Genomic DNA, 16,025 nt, shown 5'->3' with positions numbered 1-16,025 from the left:
AATGTTTAACTTGAGGAGGTGAAATGTTTCCTAGGAGAAATTCCTCAGGAAGCATTTGTACCTTTTCTCTTGGAGGAGCCTCCTCGAATTCCAATCTTTCTCCACAGAAATGCTAATGAAGGGAGTGGGAGAAGTTACCTTGCCTGGCTTTGGAAATGAAACACCAGGCCCAGCTCTCCCAGCTGGAGCACAGAGAAGGAAAAGAAGGAAGGTTTTTTACAGGTCATTTATTGATTTCTCCAACAAATGAAGCCCCCCCACATAGAGCAGGGAGGATTTGCTTGTTACAGGGCTGGGGGTGTGCCCACAGTTCATCCTCAGCAGCACAAGGGTTAAACTGGAGACCCAGGGAGGTGCCCAGGAGCTGGTGAGAGGGGATGGGAGCCTCCACCCCAGTGGGGAGCTCCACAGGCAGAGTGGCAGTGCAGGGAGGAGCTGGGATGCAGCTGGTGCAGGGCTCAGGACAGCAGCTTGTGCACTGCCACCGTGATGCTGTCGTGCTTCTGGATCATGATGTTCCTGCAAGAGAAAGGGCTGAGGGAGGGGAGCTGAGAGAGCAGCTGTGGGCAGGGGAAGCACTGGGCAGCCACAGGCCCCAGCCCCAGCCCAGAGCTGCTGCTGCAGCTCCCACTCCATGAGCAGTGATGGAGACACCCCTGCTGCCCCAGTGACTGATCCAGCTGGATTATCCAGGGATCCCATCCTGGGTTATCCAGAGATCCCAGCTGGGTTATCCAGGGATCCCAGCTGGGTTATCCACAGGGATCCCAGCTGGGTTATCCAGGGATCCCAGCTGGGTTATCCAGAGATCCCAGCTGGGTTATCCAGAGATCCCAGCTGGGTTATCCAGGGATCCCAGCTGGGTTATCCAGAGATCCCAGCTGGGTTATCCAGAGATCCCAGCTGGGTTATCCACAGAAATACCTGCTGGGTTATCCAGGGATCCCATCCTGGGTTATCCAGAGATCCCAGCTGGGTTATCCAGGGATCCCAGCTGGGTTATCCAGGGATCCCATCCTGGGTTATCCAGAGATCCCAGCTGGGTTATCCAGAGATCCCAGCTGGGTTATCCAGGGATCCCATCCTGGGTTATCCAGGGATCCCAGCTGGGTTATCCAGAGATCCCAGCTGGGTTATCCACAGGGATCCCAGCTGGGTTATCCAGAGATCCCAGCTGGGTTATCCAGGGGTCCCAGCTGGGTTATTCAGAGATCCCAGCTGGATTATCCAGAGATCCCAGCTGGGTTATCCAGAGATCCCAGCTGGGTTATCCACAGAAATCCCATCCTGGGTTATCCACAGGGATCCCAGCCTTGCTTATCCACAGAGACCTGGGTCATCCACTCCAAGATGGAAAGAGCTCCTGAGCTGCAGTAACCCCCTCCCCCTCCCCAGAATGTTTCCCATTTTCTCATCTCCTGCCTCATTTAATCCCACTCATGCAATGACTGTGCCCATGGCAGCACTGCCTCCCCCAGCTGCTCCAGGACCTGACCCTGGGAGGCTCCAGGGCTGGGGGAAGGCAGAGGAGTGGGGACAGTGGCACTGCAGGCTGGGGACTCACCCATTGTCAGACTCCAGGCACACCACAGGGGTGTCAGTGGGGTCAGAGGTGAGCTTGGCTGCCTGCTGGGCCAGCACTGAGATGATGCCAGCGTGCTCATCCGACAGGGTCCCTCTGCCTGCACAGGTGGGAGGGGATGGATGAAGCCCCACGTGCCAGGGCAGTGCTCTGGGAAAGGGGGGCTGGGCCTGCCCCAGCTCATTTCCCTCCCTGGGGCTGACACAGCATCTCCCCAAATGCACCAAAACCCCTGGATTTAGGTGTGAGAAGAGCTGGCTCTGGTTTCCTCCGAGGCACAGGCAGGGGGTGGCCCTGGGGACCCCAAAAGGTGGGGGCAGGAGAGCAGGGCAGGGCCTGGGGTCCTCAGGGTGGCACTGACACAGGACAAGGCTGGGACCCCCAGCTGGGATGGAGGGAGAGGCTCTGCCAGGGCTGGGCCTGGGGCACCCCAAACTGGGGAGCCTGAAAGGGACTGGACAGGGCTGGGGCACCCCAAACTGGGCAACCCTAGAGGGACTGGACAGGGCTGGGGCACCCCAAACTGGGGAGCCTAAAAGGGACTGGACAGGGCTGGGGCACCCCCATCCCACGACCCCCGAGGGGCAGACCCCGCTCTCCCCTCCCAGGTGCCCGGAGGGGCGGTCAGACCCCGCTGTCCCCTCCCAGCAGCGCTCGGAGCTCCCGGCCAGCCCCAGCCCCAGCCCCAGCCCCAGCCCCAGCCCGGCCCCAGCCCCAGCCCCAGCCCCAGCCCCAGCCCCAGCCCCAGCCCGGCCCCGGCCCCGCCGCACTCACAGCCCAGGTTCAGCCCCTGCGAGTCCGTGCACAGCACGCCCACCACGGCCGGGCTCTTCATGCTGCGGGAGAGCAGCGCTCGCACGGGACCCCGGGCTGCGCTCACCGCGGGGCTGTCCCCGTGTCCCTCCTGTCCCCTCCTGTGTCCCTCCTGTGTCCCCCGTGTCCCTCCTGTCCCCTCCTGTGTCCCTCCTGTGTCCCCTGGCCCCTTCCCCGTGTCCCTCCCTGCCTCTCTCTGACACCCCCGTGTCCCTCTCTGACATCCTCGTCCCCCCGTCCCCTCCTGTCCCCCGTGTCCCACCCCGTGTCCTTCCTGTCCCCTCCTGTGTCTCTCCTGTGTCCCCTTCCCCGTGTTCCTCCTGTGTCTCCTTCCATGTCCCTCCTGTCCCCTTCCCCGTGTCCCCTTCCCCCGTGTCCCTCCCTGTCCCTCTCTGACACCCTCGTCCCCCCTGTCCCCTTTACCCCCCGTGTCCCCTCCATGTCCCCCCTGTCCCTCGTGTCCCACCCCGTGCCCCTCCCTGACACCCCTGTCTGCCCCATCCCCGCTGTCACTCCCTGTCCCCTTTGCCCCCCACGTCCCCTCCATCCCCCCGTGTCCCTCCATCCCCTCCATCCCCGCTGCCCCCCGTGTCCCTCCATCCCCCCGTGTCCCTCCATCCCCCCGTGTCCCTCCATCCCCTCGTGTCCCTCCATCCCCCCGTATTCCTCCATCCCCTCCATCCCGCTGCCCCGTCCCCTCACGTCTCCTCCAGGTGCTGTTCCAGCGTCCCCTCCATCTCCGCCACTTCCGCCCCCGCGCATCCCACGTGACCCCGCGACGGCGGCTCCGCGGGGCCAAAAGCGCTCGGGGCGCGCTCGGTTCCGTGGGGGTGCCCCGGGGACCCCCCCGAAATCCGCCGATCCCGGGACCCCCCGGACCCGCTGCGGCTCCGCCACTCACCCCGGGTCTGGGGGGACCCTCAGCAAACCGCACCCCCAAATCAGCCCTCCCTGTGAGAGGAATGCCGCATTTGTCTTTACTAACAAACTGTAAATCTGCTGGTAGATCAGGTTGGCACTATGAGAGAAAATAAACCATGGGATGGATTCCACTGATTGATTAATGGAAAAGGATATTTGTCTTTACAAACAAACTGTAGGTTTGCTGATAAATGAAATTGGATATTGGAAGATGAAAGAAGCAAAGGGGAAAACATGAATTCTGTAAGAATTAAAAATTAAAAGGGAGGGTTGTACATTAGAGGGGAATCTCAGGTGTCAGGTGTTTGGGAAGTCTGTGCCTCTCAAGTACCTCAGCCCATGGGGAAAGAGAGAGGGAAATGCAGGTGGAAAATCAGGATAAAAAGGGAGGCTGCGTCCTCCAAAAATTGGAGAGACCCCAGGGGAATTCCCCATGGCCCCTCCTTTTATTGGAATAAAGCACAAAGGACTCCTCTGTCTCCTTTTTGGACACAAACCTCAGCTGTTTGTGGATAATTTTCCTGACACCCGGGTGTCTGTTTTCCCGCAGAGCACGCGGCGCTGTTGCGATATTTGGGTTTTTTCCTTCCTTTTCTCGACTTCACCCTCCTGACCGGGCTCGGTTGCGTCCCCTCCCTCCCGCGGCGCCGCCCGGGGATTGCAGAGCCGGAGGAAATTCCAGAGGTTTGGGTGGTTCCTGCGCCCCGACCCGGTCAGAGCATCCTCTCGCAGCTGGGATGCGGGTTCGGGATGGAGGTTTGGGATGCGGGTTCGGGATGCGGGTTTGGGATGCGGGTTCGGGATGTGGGTTTGGGATGGAGGTTCGGGATGCGGGTTCGGGATGCGGGTTTGGGATGCGGGTTTGGGATGGAGGTTCGGGATGTGGGTTTGGGATGCGGGTTTGGGATGCGGGTTTGGGATGCGGGTTCGGGATGTGGGTTTGGGATGGAGGTTCGGGATGCGGGTTCGGGATGCGGGTTTGGGGATGCGGGTTTGGGATGCGGGGGGATGCGGGTTCGGGATGCGGGTTTGGGATGCGGGTTCGGGATGGAGGTTTGGGATGCGGGTTCGGGATGTGGGTTTGGGATGCGGGTTCGGGATGCGGGTTCGGGATGCGGGTTCGGGATGCGGGTTTGGGATGCGGGTTCGGGATGCGGGTTCGGGATGCGGGTTCGGGATGCGGGTTCGGGATGCGGGTTCGGGATGCGGGTTCGGGATGCGGGTTTGGGATGGAGGTTCGGGATGCGGGTTCGGGATGCGGGTTCGGGATGCGGGTTCGGGATGCGGGTTTGGGATGTGGGTTTGGGATGCGGGTTCGGGATGCGGGTTTGGGATGGAGGTTCGGGATGCGGGTTCGGGATGCGGGTTTGGGATGCGGGTTCGGGATGCGGGTTTGGGATGGAGGTTCGGGATGCGGGTTTGGGATGCGGCGGGATGCGGGTTCGGGATGCGGGTTCGGGATGGAGGTTCGGGATGTGGGTTCGGGATGCGGGTTCGGGATGGAGGTTCGGGATGCGGGTTCGGGATGCGGGTTCGGGATGCGGGTTCGGGATGGAGGTTCGGGATGTGGGTTCGGGATGCGGGTTTGGGATGGAGGTTCGGGATGCGGGTTCGGGGTGCGGGTTTGGGATGCGGGTTTGGGATGCGGGTTTGGGATGCGGGTTTGGGATGGAGGTTCGGGATGCGGGTTTGGGATGGAGGTTCGGGATGCGGGTTTGGGATGCGGGTTTGGGATGCGGGTTTGGGATGCGGCGGGATGCGGGTTTGGGATGGAGGTTCGGGATGCGGGTTTGGGATGCGGGTTTGGGATGGAGGTTTGGGATGGAGGTTCGGGATGCGGGTTTGGGATGGAGGTTCGGGATGATTCGGGATGCGGGTTTGGGATGCGGGTTCGGGATGCGGGTTCGGGATGCGGGTTTGGGATGTGGGTTCGGGATGCGGTGGGATGCGGGTTCGGGATGCGGGTTTGGGATGGAGGTTCGGGATGCGGGTTCGGGATGCGGGTTTGGGATGTGGGTTCGGGATGCGGGTTCGGGATGGAGGTTCGGGATGCGGGTTTGGGATGCGGGTTCGGGATGCGGGTTCGGGATGCGGGTTCGGGATGGAGGTTCGGGATGCGGGTTCGGGATGCGGGTTTGGGATGTGGGTTCGGGATGCGGTGGGATGCGGGTTCGGGATGCGGGTTTGGGATGGAGGTTCGGGATGCGGGTTCGGGATGCGGGTTCGGGATGCGGGTTCGGGATGCGGGTTTGGGATGGAGGTTCGGGATGCGGGTTCGGGATGGATGTTCGGGATGCGGGTTTGGGATGGAGGTTCGGGATGCGGGTTCGGGATGCGGGTTCGGGATGCGGGTTCGGGGTGCGGGTTCGGGGTGCGGGTTTGGGATGCGGGTTTGGGATGCGGGTTTGGGATGGAGGTTCGGGATGCGGGTTTGGGATGGAGGTTCGGGATGCGGGTTTGGGATGCGGGTTTGGGATGGAGGTTCGGGATGCGGGTTTGGGATGGAGGTTCGGGATGCGGGTTCGGGATGCGGGTTTGGGATGCGGGTTCGGGATGCGGGTTTGGGATGCGGGTTTGGGATGTGGGTTTGGGATGCAGGTTCGGGGTGCGGGTTTGGGATGCGGGTTCGGGATGCGGGTTCGGGATGCGGGTTTGGGATGCGGGTTTGGGATTTCAGATTGGATGGGGACAAAGCTGGACAGTTTAACAAAGTTGTATTGTATTGGAAAATAATTGTAAATACCTAGTAGGTAATTTAGAGTATAAAAGATAAATTCTGCCTCTGCCAGGCAGATTCTGCCCTGGACGTCTGGCGAGCAGGACAAAGCATTCCTGAGATAAGGAAGAATAAACAACCATGAAAACCTCTAAAAACAGCCTCCTGCAGCCTCCTGGGCTCCAAACCGCCTGCATGTCCTCCAGAGGTGATCTCAGGTCCGAGGAGACACCTCGGGATGTGACAGAAAAGCGGATTCAGAGCCCGTGGCAGGGAAGCGCCGATCCTGGAGTGCCACCTCGTGGCTCCCGTGCCAACCTGAGCTCCTGGAAGTGTCCCAGGCCAGGCTGGACAGGGCTTGGAGCACCCTGGGATGGTGGAAAATGTCCCTGCCCATGGCTTTAAGGCCCCTTCCCACCAAAACCATTCTGGGATTCTGGAGAATTTCAGCTCTAAGGAGGGAGTCGCTCCTACCTGCAAATATTTCACACCTGGCCACAGGTTTTGTCTTGCTCCAAGGATAAAAAGTGGCCAGGACACCTTTCTGATACAGCAAAAGGGGGTTCTTGTCTTCTTTTAGCTTTTCCTGAGGCAGTAAAAAATTGGAAGAGGGAATTCATCCTCTGTGCAGAAGGATGTGACAGATTGGCTCGTTGGGGTTGGCTCTGGAACAGGACAAATATTGAAGGTTTTTATGGATTCCACTGAGCTTTGAGCTCTGGGCTGGTGTTTGGGAAGTGACAAAGCTGCAAATTGTGCAGGAAAAAGGGGTTTCTCACAGGTTTCCATCAGTGTTGACACTGGGAATTCCTAGCCTGGTTTTCCTCCACTTTTGGGCAAATTTGGAATAGGTTGATGTGTCTGGAGAGGTTTAATGCCTCTGATCCCCTTCCCATGGCATCAGCCAGGGATCCCCCTGGGACCTGGCCCCCCACAAGGGATGGTGAGAGCCAAACTGCAGTTTGTCCTCATCTCACTGAGCTCAGAGCTGAAATCATCTGAAAGTATAATCTGGAAGTGCCCAAGGCCAGGCTGGATGGGGCTTGGAGCAGGAGAGGAGAAGCTGTCCCTGCCCATGGCAGGAGGTGGAATGAGATGAATTTTAAGGTCCCTTCCAACCCAAACCCTTGTGGGATTCTCTATTGCCCCAGTCTCCCCCCTCCCACACACAAGTCCCAGCTGGGATTGTGTTGCCATGGAGCAGCACAAAGCCAGGAGCAAAAAAAGTTGAGTCCAAACAAACAATATTTTCTGCATACCAGATTTTGAAGCATTTATTCGTTTATTTGAGGATTAATTTTACAAGTTGATAAGAATTAGGTTGTCCATCCATCCATCCATCCATGCATCCATCCATCCATCCATGCATCCATCCCAGCACCATTACAGTCCACGTGTGCAGGAGGAGTGGAAATGTGCTCATGACTGATCAGGCTGAATATTTCCCAGCCCAAACCTTCTCATCAGAGTTTTTCATGGTGATTTCCCGAGGAAAAACCACCAAAAGTGCTTCTGATTAGAGAGGCTGGGAGATAATTTGAGGAGGGGAGCAATAAAAATAGAAAAAAATGGAAAAAATTCAAGTTTTCTGGAAGAAAAGGAGAAAGAACCTGCTATGAAATAAAAATAAAAAGAGCTGCTGGAGAGAATTGAGGTGAAAAGAGAGGAGCTGGGAGCTGTTCCCACAGCTGATGAGATGATGGTGTGAGGGCTGCAAGGAAGGGGAAAAGGATGGTGGAGGAACAGGAAAAAAACAACAAGGAGAGCAGGTGATAAGTGGGATTTGTCCCAGAGGGAAATTAATTGTTCTGGTCATGTCTCAGATCCATCTCCTGGGGTGCAAAACAACTCATTGCAGAAAGACAGTGCACAGAAAAATCCAAAATAACCCCAAAACCAAAATAACCCCCTCCCACAGGGCTGTGGGATTTCTGCTACAGGGAAAATCCCAAAGCCACAAGAGAGCAGGAGCAATAAATCTAATCCCTGTTCCACCACTGCTGTCTGAATGGAATTGCAAACGAGGGATGCTGTGCAATGATCATGAGGATGTGTCAGGAGATGAGACATCCGTGCAGCAGGTGTGGGACATCAGAGCAGATGAGACACTGCAAGAGAAGCTGGGATTTTAATGAAGGCAGAAAAAAAAAAAAAAAAAAAAGAAAAAAAAAGAAAAAAAAGAAAAAAAAATCGAGTGAAACAGTGAAGTGGGAACAAAATGTTTTTGTCAGAAAACCTGCTGGCATTGGAGAGAATGGCAAAATGAGCTGTTGCTGGCTGCTCCCATCCAAAGTGCCACTGGAAATTTGCATTTTTAGGAAAGCAGAAGTGCCTTGTTCCAACAGGGAGTGAAGCTGTCAGGAAATGTTGGCTCTCATCGCTCTGTGCCCCCTTTGCAGCACCAGAAGTGACAATAAAAGCTACAAGGTCACCGTGGCTCGTCCCCAGGGCTGTTTGTGGATAATGAGCAGGAGAAATCCCAATCCCTCGCTCAGAGCTCAGTTTTCCAGCAGAACCCTGGTGGGCTTTGAGCTTTTGGTGTGGCTGTGCCACAGTGCCTGGTCAGCATCCCCTGATCCCCCACCTGCTGCCCTGACTGCCCACCCTGCTGTGCCATCCAAATTAATTAGTCAGGCAGACCAGGGAACCCATCCAGCTAAAAATATCCCTCCTCATTGCTTTTTGCCAGCTTAATTTTCAGTCAGAGCTGTTGCAGGTGTGGGAATTGGTCAGATCTGAAGTGGTAGGAGGGGAGGAACTATTTAAAATGGAATTAAAAAAAAAAAAAGCAGGGAGCTGGACCCACCTTCATCCCTGGACAGCTGGGTGTCACCAAGCCAAGCATTTCATGTCATTTTGCCCTTATTCCTCTCCAGGAAATGGGGAAATCTCTGTATGTGGGAATTCCACTCTGTCACCAGGGACAGAGAAGAGAAATGTCAAGCAGATGAGCATCAAATAAAAAACACCAGACCGATGGGCAGGGCAGAGAGATAAGAAAGATGGTGTTTATTTGAACAGCCACAGGAAATCAAAATGGTCTAGAAAAAAAAAAGCAGCAGCGTATTATTAAAAAAAAAAAAACAACCAGAGCATGCAGATGTTGGATACATTTTCCAGCCAATCCCACCTGACTGTGCCCAGTCCCTCATCACTTTTTGGCCTTGTCTCGAGGGTACCCCCCGTTGGTCTTGTTGAGTGACTCCATGCTGCCGCTGCCCGTGGCCACGCTGGCCAGCAGCCGCTCCACCTCCCCGGGCAGCATCTGCTTCTCCTCGTTCTCCGTCTCGCGGTGGTAGAAGTAGTTGAAGTTGGAGACGATGACGGGCACGGGCAGGGCGATGGTCAGCACGCCCGCGATGGCGCACAGGGTGCCCACGATCTTCCCGCCCAGCGTGGTGGGACACATGTCCCCGTAGCCCACGGTGGTCATGGTGACCACGGCCCACCAGAAACCGTCGGGGATGCTGGAGAAATGCGACTGCGGCTCGTCCACCTCGGCGAAGTAGACGGCGCTGGAGAAGAGGATGACGCCGATGAAGAGGAAGAAGATGAGCAAGCCCAGCTCCCTCATGCTGGCCTTGAGGGTCTGGCCCAGGATCTGCAGCCCCTTGGAGTGCCGGGAGAGCTTGAAGATGCGGAAGACCCTGACGAGGCGGATGATGCGCAGGATGGCCAGCGACATGTTCTGCTGCCCGTTGAGCTCGCTCTGCTGGATCAGCTCGGTGGTGAGCGTCACGAAGTAGGGGATGATGGACACGATGTCGATGATGTTCATGATGTTCCTGAAGAACTCGGTCTTGCTGGGGCACACGATGAAGCGGACGAAGAGCTCGAAGGAGAACCAGACGATGCAGGCGGTCTCTATGACGAAGAAAGGGTCCGTGAAGGTGCTGTGGGCCACCAAGGTGTCTGTCACGTTCTTAGAAAGCTCCTGGGTGGACCTAAACTCCCTCTCCTCCCGGAACTCCGGCAGGGTCTCCATGCAGAAGATGATGATGGAGATGACGATGACCAGCACGGAGACCAAAGCTACTCCTCTGGCTGCACTGGAGCTCTCGGGGTACTCAAAGAGCAGCCAGAACTGCCTGTGAAAGTCATTGGTTGGTAAGAGGGTCTCAGGATCCTTGATGAACCCTTCATCCTCCCGGAACTGGTCCATGGCTTCATCACCCAGCTCGTAGAAGGTGATTTCATCAGCAAAGACGTCGATGGGGACGTTGGCCGGGCGCCGTATTTTCCCCCCGGACTGGTAATAGTACAGGATCCCATCAAAACTGGGCCTGTTCCTGTCAAAGAAATACTCGTTCCTCATGGAGTCGAAGTAGCGCATCCTCTTTTCCGGGTCCCCAAGCAAGGTCTCGGGGAACTGGTCCAGGGTCTTGAGCCGGGTCTCAAACCTCAGCCCAGCGATGTTGATGATGACTCGCTGGTCCCCCTCATCCATGCCCACCCTCTCCCCCACCAGGTGGTCGCTGAAGTCGGCGGAGAACCTGGAGAAGATGGTCTCATTGTTGGCGTTCTCGCTGTTGATGAGGATGCGCAGGTTGGACAGCAGGTTGGCGCAGCTGGGGTGGCCTTTCCGCGACTGCCCGGCGGGGCTGAGCTCGTTGGAGTAGCAGGGATCCTCCACGATCTGATCGGCGTTGTCAAAGCTGACTAGTGCCACCTCCATCTCCTTCCAACTGGCCACGTCCATCATACGCTAATCAGCTCAGCAGCAGAAATCCCCGCGGCCGCCGCCGGCTGCCCGCGCCTCTCCCACGCTAGGAGGATCTGCAGGGGACAGGGACACACGGCTGAGCTGTGCCTGGGCAGGCTGCAACCAGCCTGAGCTCTCACCGTCCTGCTCTGGTTATTAGTGCAAGCAGTAGTGTCGCTGAGTGGCAAAATGGGTCCCAGCAAGTTGCTCGTCTTTGATTCCTGCACACATTTTAAATGGCTCTGCCATGGTTCAGCCTCCCCAAACCACCCACAGAACCCAGGGATGAAGGGTCAGGCAGCAGCAGAGGATGGGTGTAGAGACCCAGAAAAGTTTTCCTAACTAAGAAATGTAACCCCTGATCTGTTCCCTGAGTTAAGCCTGGGCCCTCTCCCTGTCTGTTAACCTGTCAGTCACTCCCACCTGAATTCCCTGTTGGTTCTTTGTTTCAGCCCTTCCCTGGTAGCACCCCTGTGTCTTTTAATAATTGGTCCCTGATGCTTTCCCCACCTCTCTTATCCCATGTTCTTTAGCCTGGACCCTCCTCACCTCTTTGCCTTTGTTCCCTGAACCCTGCAACGATGTGTGGCTGAAAATAAACATCTTTGTATAACCCTGCAAAGGCCTTTCCTGCTAATTTCACCCCAAGCAACATCTTAGATGCAACAGATGGGGGTGAATCCCACCCAGACTCCCCCCAGTGATTCCAGAGCAAGGGCTCATTTCATCCATTTCCAGGTGCAAATCCAAAGTTCAGAGCAGGATTTGGAGGATTTAAACACGGCTGTCCCAAGTTAAGGGCAGCCCTTGATCCAGGTGGGAGAGGCGTTGGAGGTCCTGGGCACCTTGCAGATGGCTCAACCATTGTTTGGGAACAATTCCCAAAGCAGGAACTGCACTGGAATTTGGGGAATGCAGCCCAGGAGGAGAAATGCCCACCAGCCTTGGAGAACCCCTTGATCTGGGAAGAGGGGCAGGAACAGGATCCTTCCCTTGGGGCAGGCAGAGGATGGGGTGGGATCCTCCAGAGCTCTCCTGGTCCCCCTCCACAACAGACCTGACATTCCCAGCCCCAGGAAGCAGCTCAGGACTAAGCCTGGGGATCACCTGGAGGCGCCTTTCAGGCCATGGGGTGCATGATTTCCCAGCCCAGCTCTGTGAGGTGCTCAGGAACTGTCACCATGTCCCCAAATATTCCCACACACATTCTGTACTCAAAGAGGAGCCCAGGGACCAGGCCAAGTTATGGAGCTGGGAAATTACCTGTCTTACCTCAGGGAGAAGCACAGAGAGAAATTAGGTGTTAACAGGGAACAGTTCTGTGGAGATTTTCCCCAAAATGAACTTTCCAAGTAAATTCAGTGCCCTGATTTATTTCCCCTCCAAATGTATTTCCCAGACATGAGACACCACAGGAGGACACGTGGAGCTGCTCTGCATGACTGCTGCTCACCAAGGGCACTCTGGCTTTCTTCCCCAGCCAGCTCCAGAGAGAGGGACACAAAAAACCCAAATGCCCTCAACTGCCAGGAATAGCAACACAATTTAGGCCATGGAGCAGCAGCAGAGGCACCAGGGCCAGTCCTGTGGTGAGGATGGTCCCCAGTGCAGGGTTTGTTTCCCAGTGCTGGGCAGGGTCCCATCCCCCATGGATGCTGCTCCCAGTGCCTCCCAGTTTCACTGGAATAATTTGGGGCACTGAAGGTTTTGCCTCCCCAGGAGCAGAGGATCTGTCCTTGCTGGCACACAGCTGGAAATTGGGGTAGGACAAGCCAAAATCCCCAATCTGCTGCAGAAATGGGCATTAAGATCCTGACTTGTGACAAATCCTCCCTCTCCTCCTCTCAGCTTTACAGCAGAACTTCATCCAGCACCCATGTCCCAGACAAGGCTCAGCCTAGAAGAGATTCTGGGTTTGGGACAAATCCTACAATTTATCATAAGCTATTTACAGACCAGGTCTCTTTGCTTGAAGTAAACCCACAGAGCTTGGCTGTTCTTAGAAATCCAGCCCTGCTGAGCTGCTCCAGGCTGGTTTTGTGCTGAATTTCCCTCCTGGGGACATGCAGAGAGGAGTGGTTGGGGTAAGGACAGAAGTGATGCCTGGAGCAGCAGCAGTGTCCCCAAAGTGAGCTCAGGCAAAGCTGAGGAGCCTCAAGGACCCCAAACCTGAGTCCTGCAGCCCCAGCTCGGGCATGCCCGAGGTGCAGCTGCTCTCCATGGGGCTGGATTCATCCCAGGCTGGATTCATCCCAGGCTGGATATTTGGTGGCTTTGTGAGAAGCTGGTGCTGGCAGGATGATTTGTGGCAACTCCCAGCTGAGGATAACCCTGGTTTCAGGAGCATCAGGAGGCCTGCAAAGGGATTCTGCAACAAGCCTGGCCCAGATAAAGCACTTTCAAGGGAAAAAGGAGTACTAAAGGAAAGAAGAAAAGCAGCACACATCATTCCCTTCTTGCATTCTTGTGTTTTCTTAATATAAACCCCAAGCTGATTTTAAAATAAAGTTTGAATCAGACCTCAGTGTTCAGTGGCAGGATGAGCTGATCCACCACACCTCCAGCCAGGGGAAGGACTCAGAGGCCACACATACAGGAACTTCTCTTGGCAGTGGAACAAAGCTGAAGCTGACCATGAAATTCCCAGAGCTTTCTAGCTCCATTTCAAGCCCTTGGAACAGCTTCCCATGGGATGCAGGGCTCTGAGGTTCCTTCCCTTGCCTTAAAGCCCCAGAGCCTGCTGATGTCTGTCTGTCCCCATCACTGCAGGGAGCTGCCCCACCTGTCCCCAAACCACCTTGTCTGTCTCATTTTTAATTAAGACCAAAATGAACAGTGCATCCCAAAGCCACAAAACCTCCTCCCTAAGCTTTGCACCACGCTCCGGGCTCCAGCCGAGGCTTGAACTAGAAAGTTGCCTCGTTTTTTCCTCCTAAATCACCCAACATCTGCTTCTCAGAATCTGATTAACTAATATCCTTCAGCGGAAATCCCTGCCTGCGGAAAATCATAATAATAACAAAAAAACCACGCGAGGGAGAGCGACGGTGAAAGAGAAAGGTCATTTTGAGGGAGGGTTTGTGTTTCACCCATCGCATCCCAGCGAGTCGGGGCCGTGCTTTGCTCTCTGCACCCAGTGAAACCTTCCCGCCGGCAATCCCCTCCTCCTCCTCCTCCTCCGACCGCCCTGCGGAGAACAATGGCCATTCCCAAGGTTTTTCCATGTTGTTGGAGATGTTGGGTCTCTCCTCGCTCCCATCCCCTCCCCTCCCTGAACGGGGTGAGAAAGGAGGAGATTGTTCCCTGTGCCCACCCTCGGCAGCTCCTAAGGACTTACCTGGCCAGGGCATGGAAGCGCCAGCGCTGTCTGCATCTGGGAAGAGAGTTATTAACCACAGCTAGGGATGTGGAGGGAAGCGGAGATGAGAAAAAAGTCCGGCCGTACCCCTGAAAGGCGCCTTTGGGATAACGCAGGCGATGTCATTGCAAAGGCTCCTCTCTCTTGGGTTCACCGGGGAACTGGGGCTTTGACCTCGGCCCCGCCATCCCCTGGGAGCCCTGAAATCAGCCCTGAAATCAGCCCTGGCATCCTCCATGGGGACAGGAGCTGCTGGGGACACGCTGTCCCCACGCCCCCTGCCCGGGGAGGGGGGACCCGGCCCCGGCTCCGGCCCCCACCCGCCGGGGGAGGACGCGTCCTTCTGGCAGGGCCACCTTTAATCCCCAATAATGCTGCGGATGGTCCAGCTCGGACAAGTCTTGTCCGTGACGTGGCGAGGTCTGAGCTGGTCCCCCGGGAGGGGACACAGAGCGGGGACAGGGACCCGCACACCGCTGGCACCGGCGGGCAGAGATTTACGGCCGGCAAAAGGGCGCGTTCGAGTGCGAATTTAAAATAATGGCTTTGAAAAGAGGAGGGGAGGGGAAAGCCCAAGGGTTGGAGCATCCCCCCTGCCCACCTACCTCTCGCCTGTGGCCGTGGGGACAGCGGGCGCCTTTCCAGGAGGGGACGGCCACAGTGCCACCACCACGTGGGACATCTCCGTCCCCGCCCCGGGGTGACTGGGACCAGTTGCAGCAGCGGGTACGGCTGGCACAGCCCAGCAAAGGGCATCGCTGGGGGCGAGGGAGAGGAGGGACGGGCCCTTCCTCCCTCCTGGGTGCAGCTGGATGCTGCCTCCGACCCCCAGCGCCACTTGTCACCCGGGCTTGTCACCTCCAGGAATTCATTCATTAATGAATAAGCGCCCAGGGTGGGCAGGAGCAGGCAGGTTGGCACGAGTGGTTAAAATAACTGAGATTTTTGTTTTATTTCCCTGGTTTTACCTCCTTTCCATTCCGGAGCCTGCTACCCCTCACGGTCATCTCGCCTTGGGTGCTCCAGAGTGATTTCGTCCCTGTTGGCCTCACCCAGGGCTGGATCCCACCTCTCCCTTCACCCAAATTATGTCCCCACCCTCCTCTTCCTCCTCTGTCCCCTCCTCGCCCTCCCAGGCCATGGGTGGCACATTTCTACCCGCAGGCTTCAGCCTGAATTCCTGGATTCCTCTCGGTGACGTTCCTTTGCTCTTGAGGGACCCGGTCACCTCGATTTCCCCCCCTCCAGCATCCTTTTCTGTCCTCTGAGCTATTTCTCCTCTCACGGCGTTAATGAGCACATTAAACCTCCCTGTCCCGGAGGAGAGCCCGGCTTGGAGCATCTTACAGACATCTCCATCCTCCAGTGATGGAAAGGGGACAGGAGATTATCCAGACCTTTGATCAGCTCCGTCAGGGCAGCGTTATTATTTTATACACCATTTCTCCACCTCTATAGACTACAGACCTTAAATTTACCCTCACCCCATGAGGGCATCTATTAACAAAAAATAATTCAATTAATATTCCTGGCACCTCAATTCAGCCTGTGTGCACCTCCCCTCCAAACCCAGCTTTGGAAGGGCTTTGAGCACAGGTGATGAGGGCTGTAGGCAAAATCCGACCTCTTCTGGTGTTTTTTTCCCCAAAAAAATCTACTTGGAACTAACCAGGGTCACTTACTGCACCCGGCCAAAGAGCAGCTGTGGCTGAGGGAAATACAGCGCACGAAAAGCATCCAGAGGAACAGGAAATCTGAGGAGTTTTAGCAAAAACCCGCTGATAACAGGGATATCCCTGGAGTGAAAGCAGCGCTGTGGTCGTGGGGGGAGATGCCCGAATGGCATCACTGCCTCCCAGAAACGGGGCACTTACACAACTCCCTCATCTCTGGGGCTCGGCTGCACCCCGGACACCCCCGGGAAACTTCTGCC

The 16,025-nt window shown here is 56.4% G+C and overlaps 2 protein-coding genes across 2 annotated transcripts; both read right to left on the bottom strand.

Annotated features, from left to right (window-relative positions):
• Positions 1–207: 207 nt before the first annotated feature.
• On the bottom strand, positions 208–3,873 carry LAMTOR5 (late endosomal/lysosomal adaptor, MAPK and MTOR activator 5). The gene is made up of 5 exons (XM_056511689.1): positions 3,814–3,873; positions 3,098–3,413; positions 2,357–2,418; positions 1,565–1,682; positions 208–519 (listed from the first exon to the last, which is right to left on the bottom strand). Exons 2-5 carry the CDS (start codon positions 3,130–3,132, stop codon positions 459–461), a joined length of 276 nt encoding a protein of 91 aa, XP_056367664.1. The 5' UTR covers positions 3,133–3,413; positions 3,814–3,873; the 3' UTR covers positions 208–458.
• Positions 3,874–9,183: 5,310 nt separating this feature from the next.
• On the bottom strand, positions 9,184–10,783 carry KCNA10 (potassium voltage-gated channel subfamily A member 10). The gene has a single exon (XM_056511674.1). The coding sequence runs from the start codon at positions 10,732–10,734 to the stop codon at positions 9,184–9,186; it is 1,551 nt and encodes a 516-aa protein (XP_056367649.1). The 5' UTR covers positions 10,735–10,783.
• Between the last annotated feature and the right edge of the window lie 5,242 nt (positions 10,784–16,025).

Source organism: Oenanthe melanoleuca, chromosome 26 (assembly GCF_029582105.1).
Source record: "Oenanthe melanoleuca isolate GR-GAL-2019-014 chromosome 26, OMel1.0, whole genome shotgun sequence".
Lineage (NCBI taxonomy): Eukaryota > Metazoa > Chordata > Aves > Passeriformes > Muscicapidae > Oenanthe > Oenanthe melanoleuca.
This window is presented reverse-complemented; position numbering and strand designations above follow the sequence as displayed.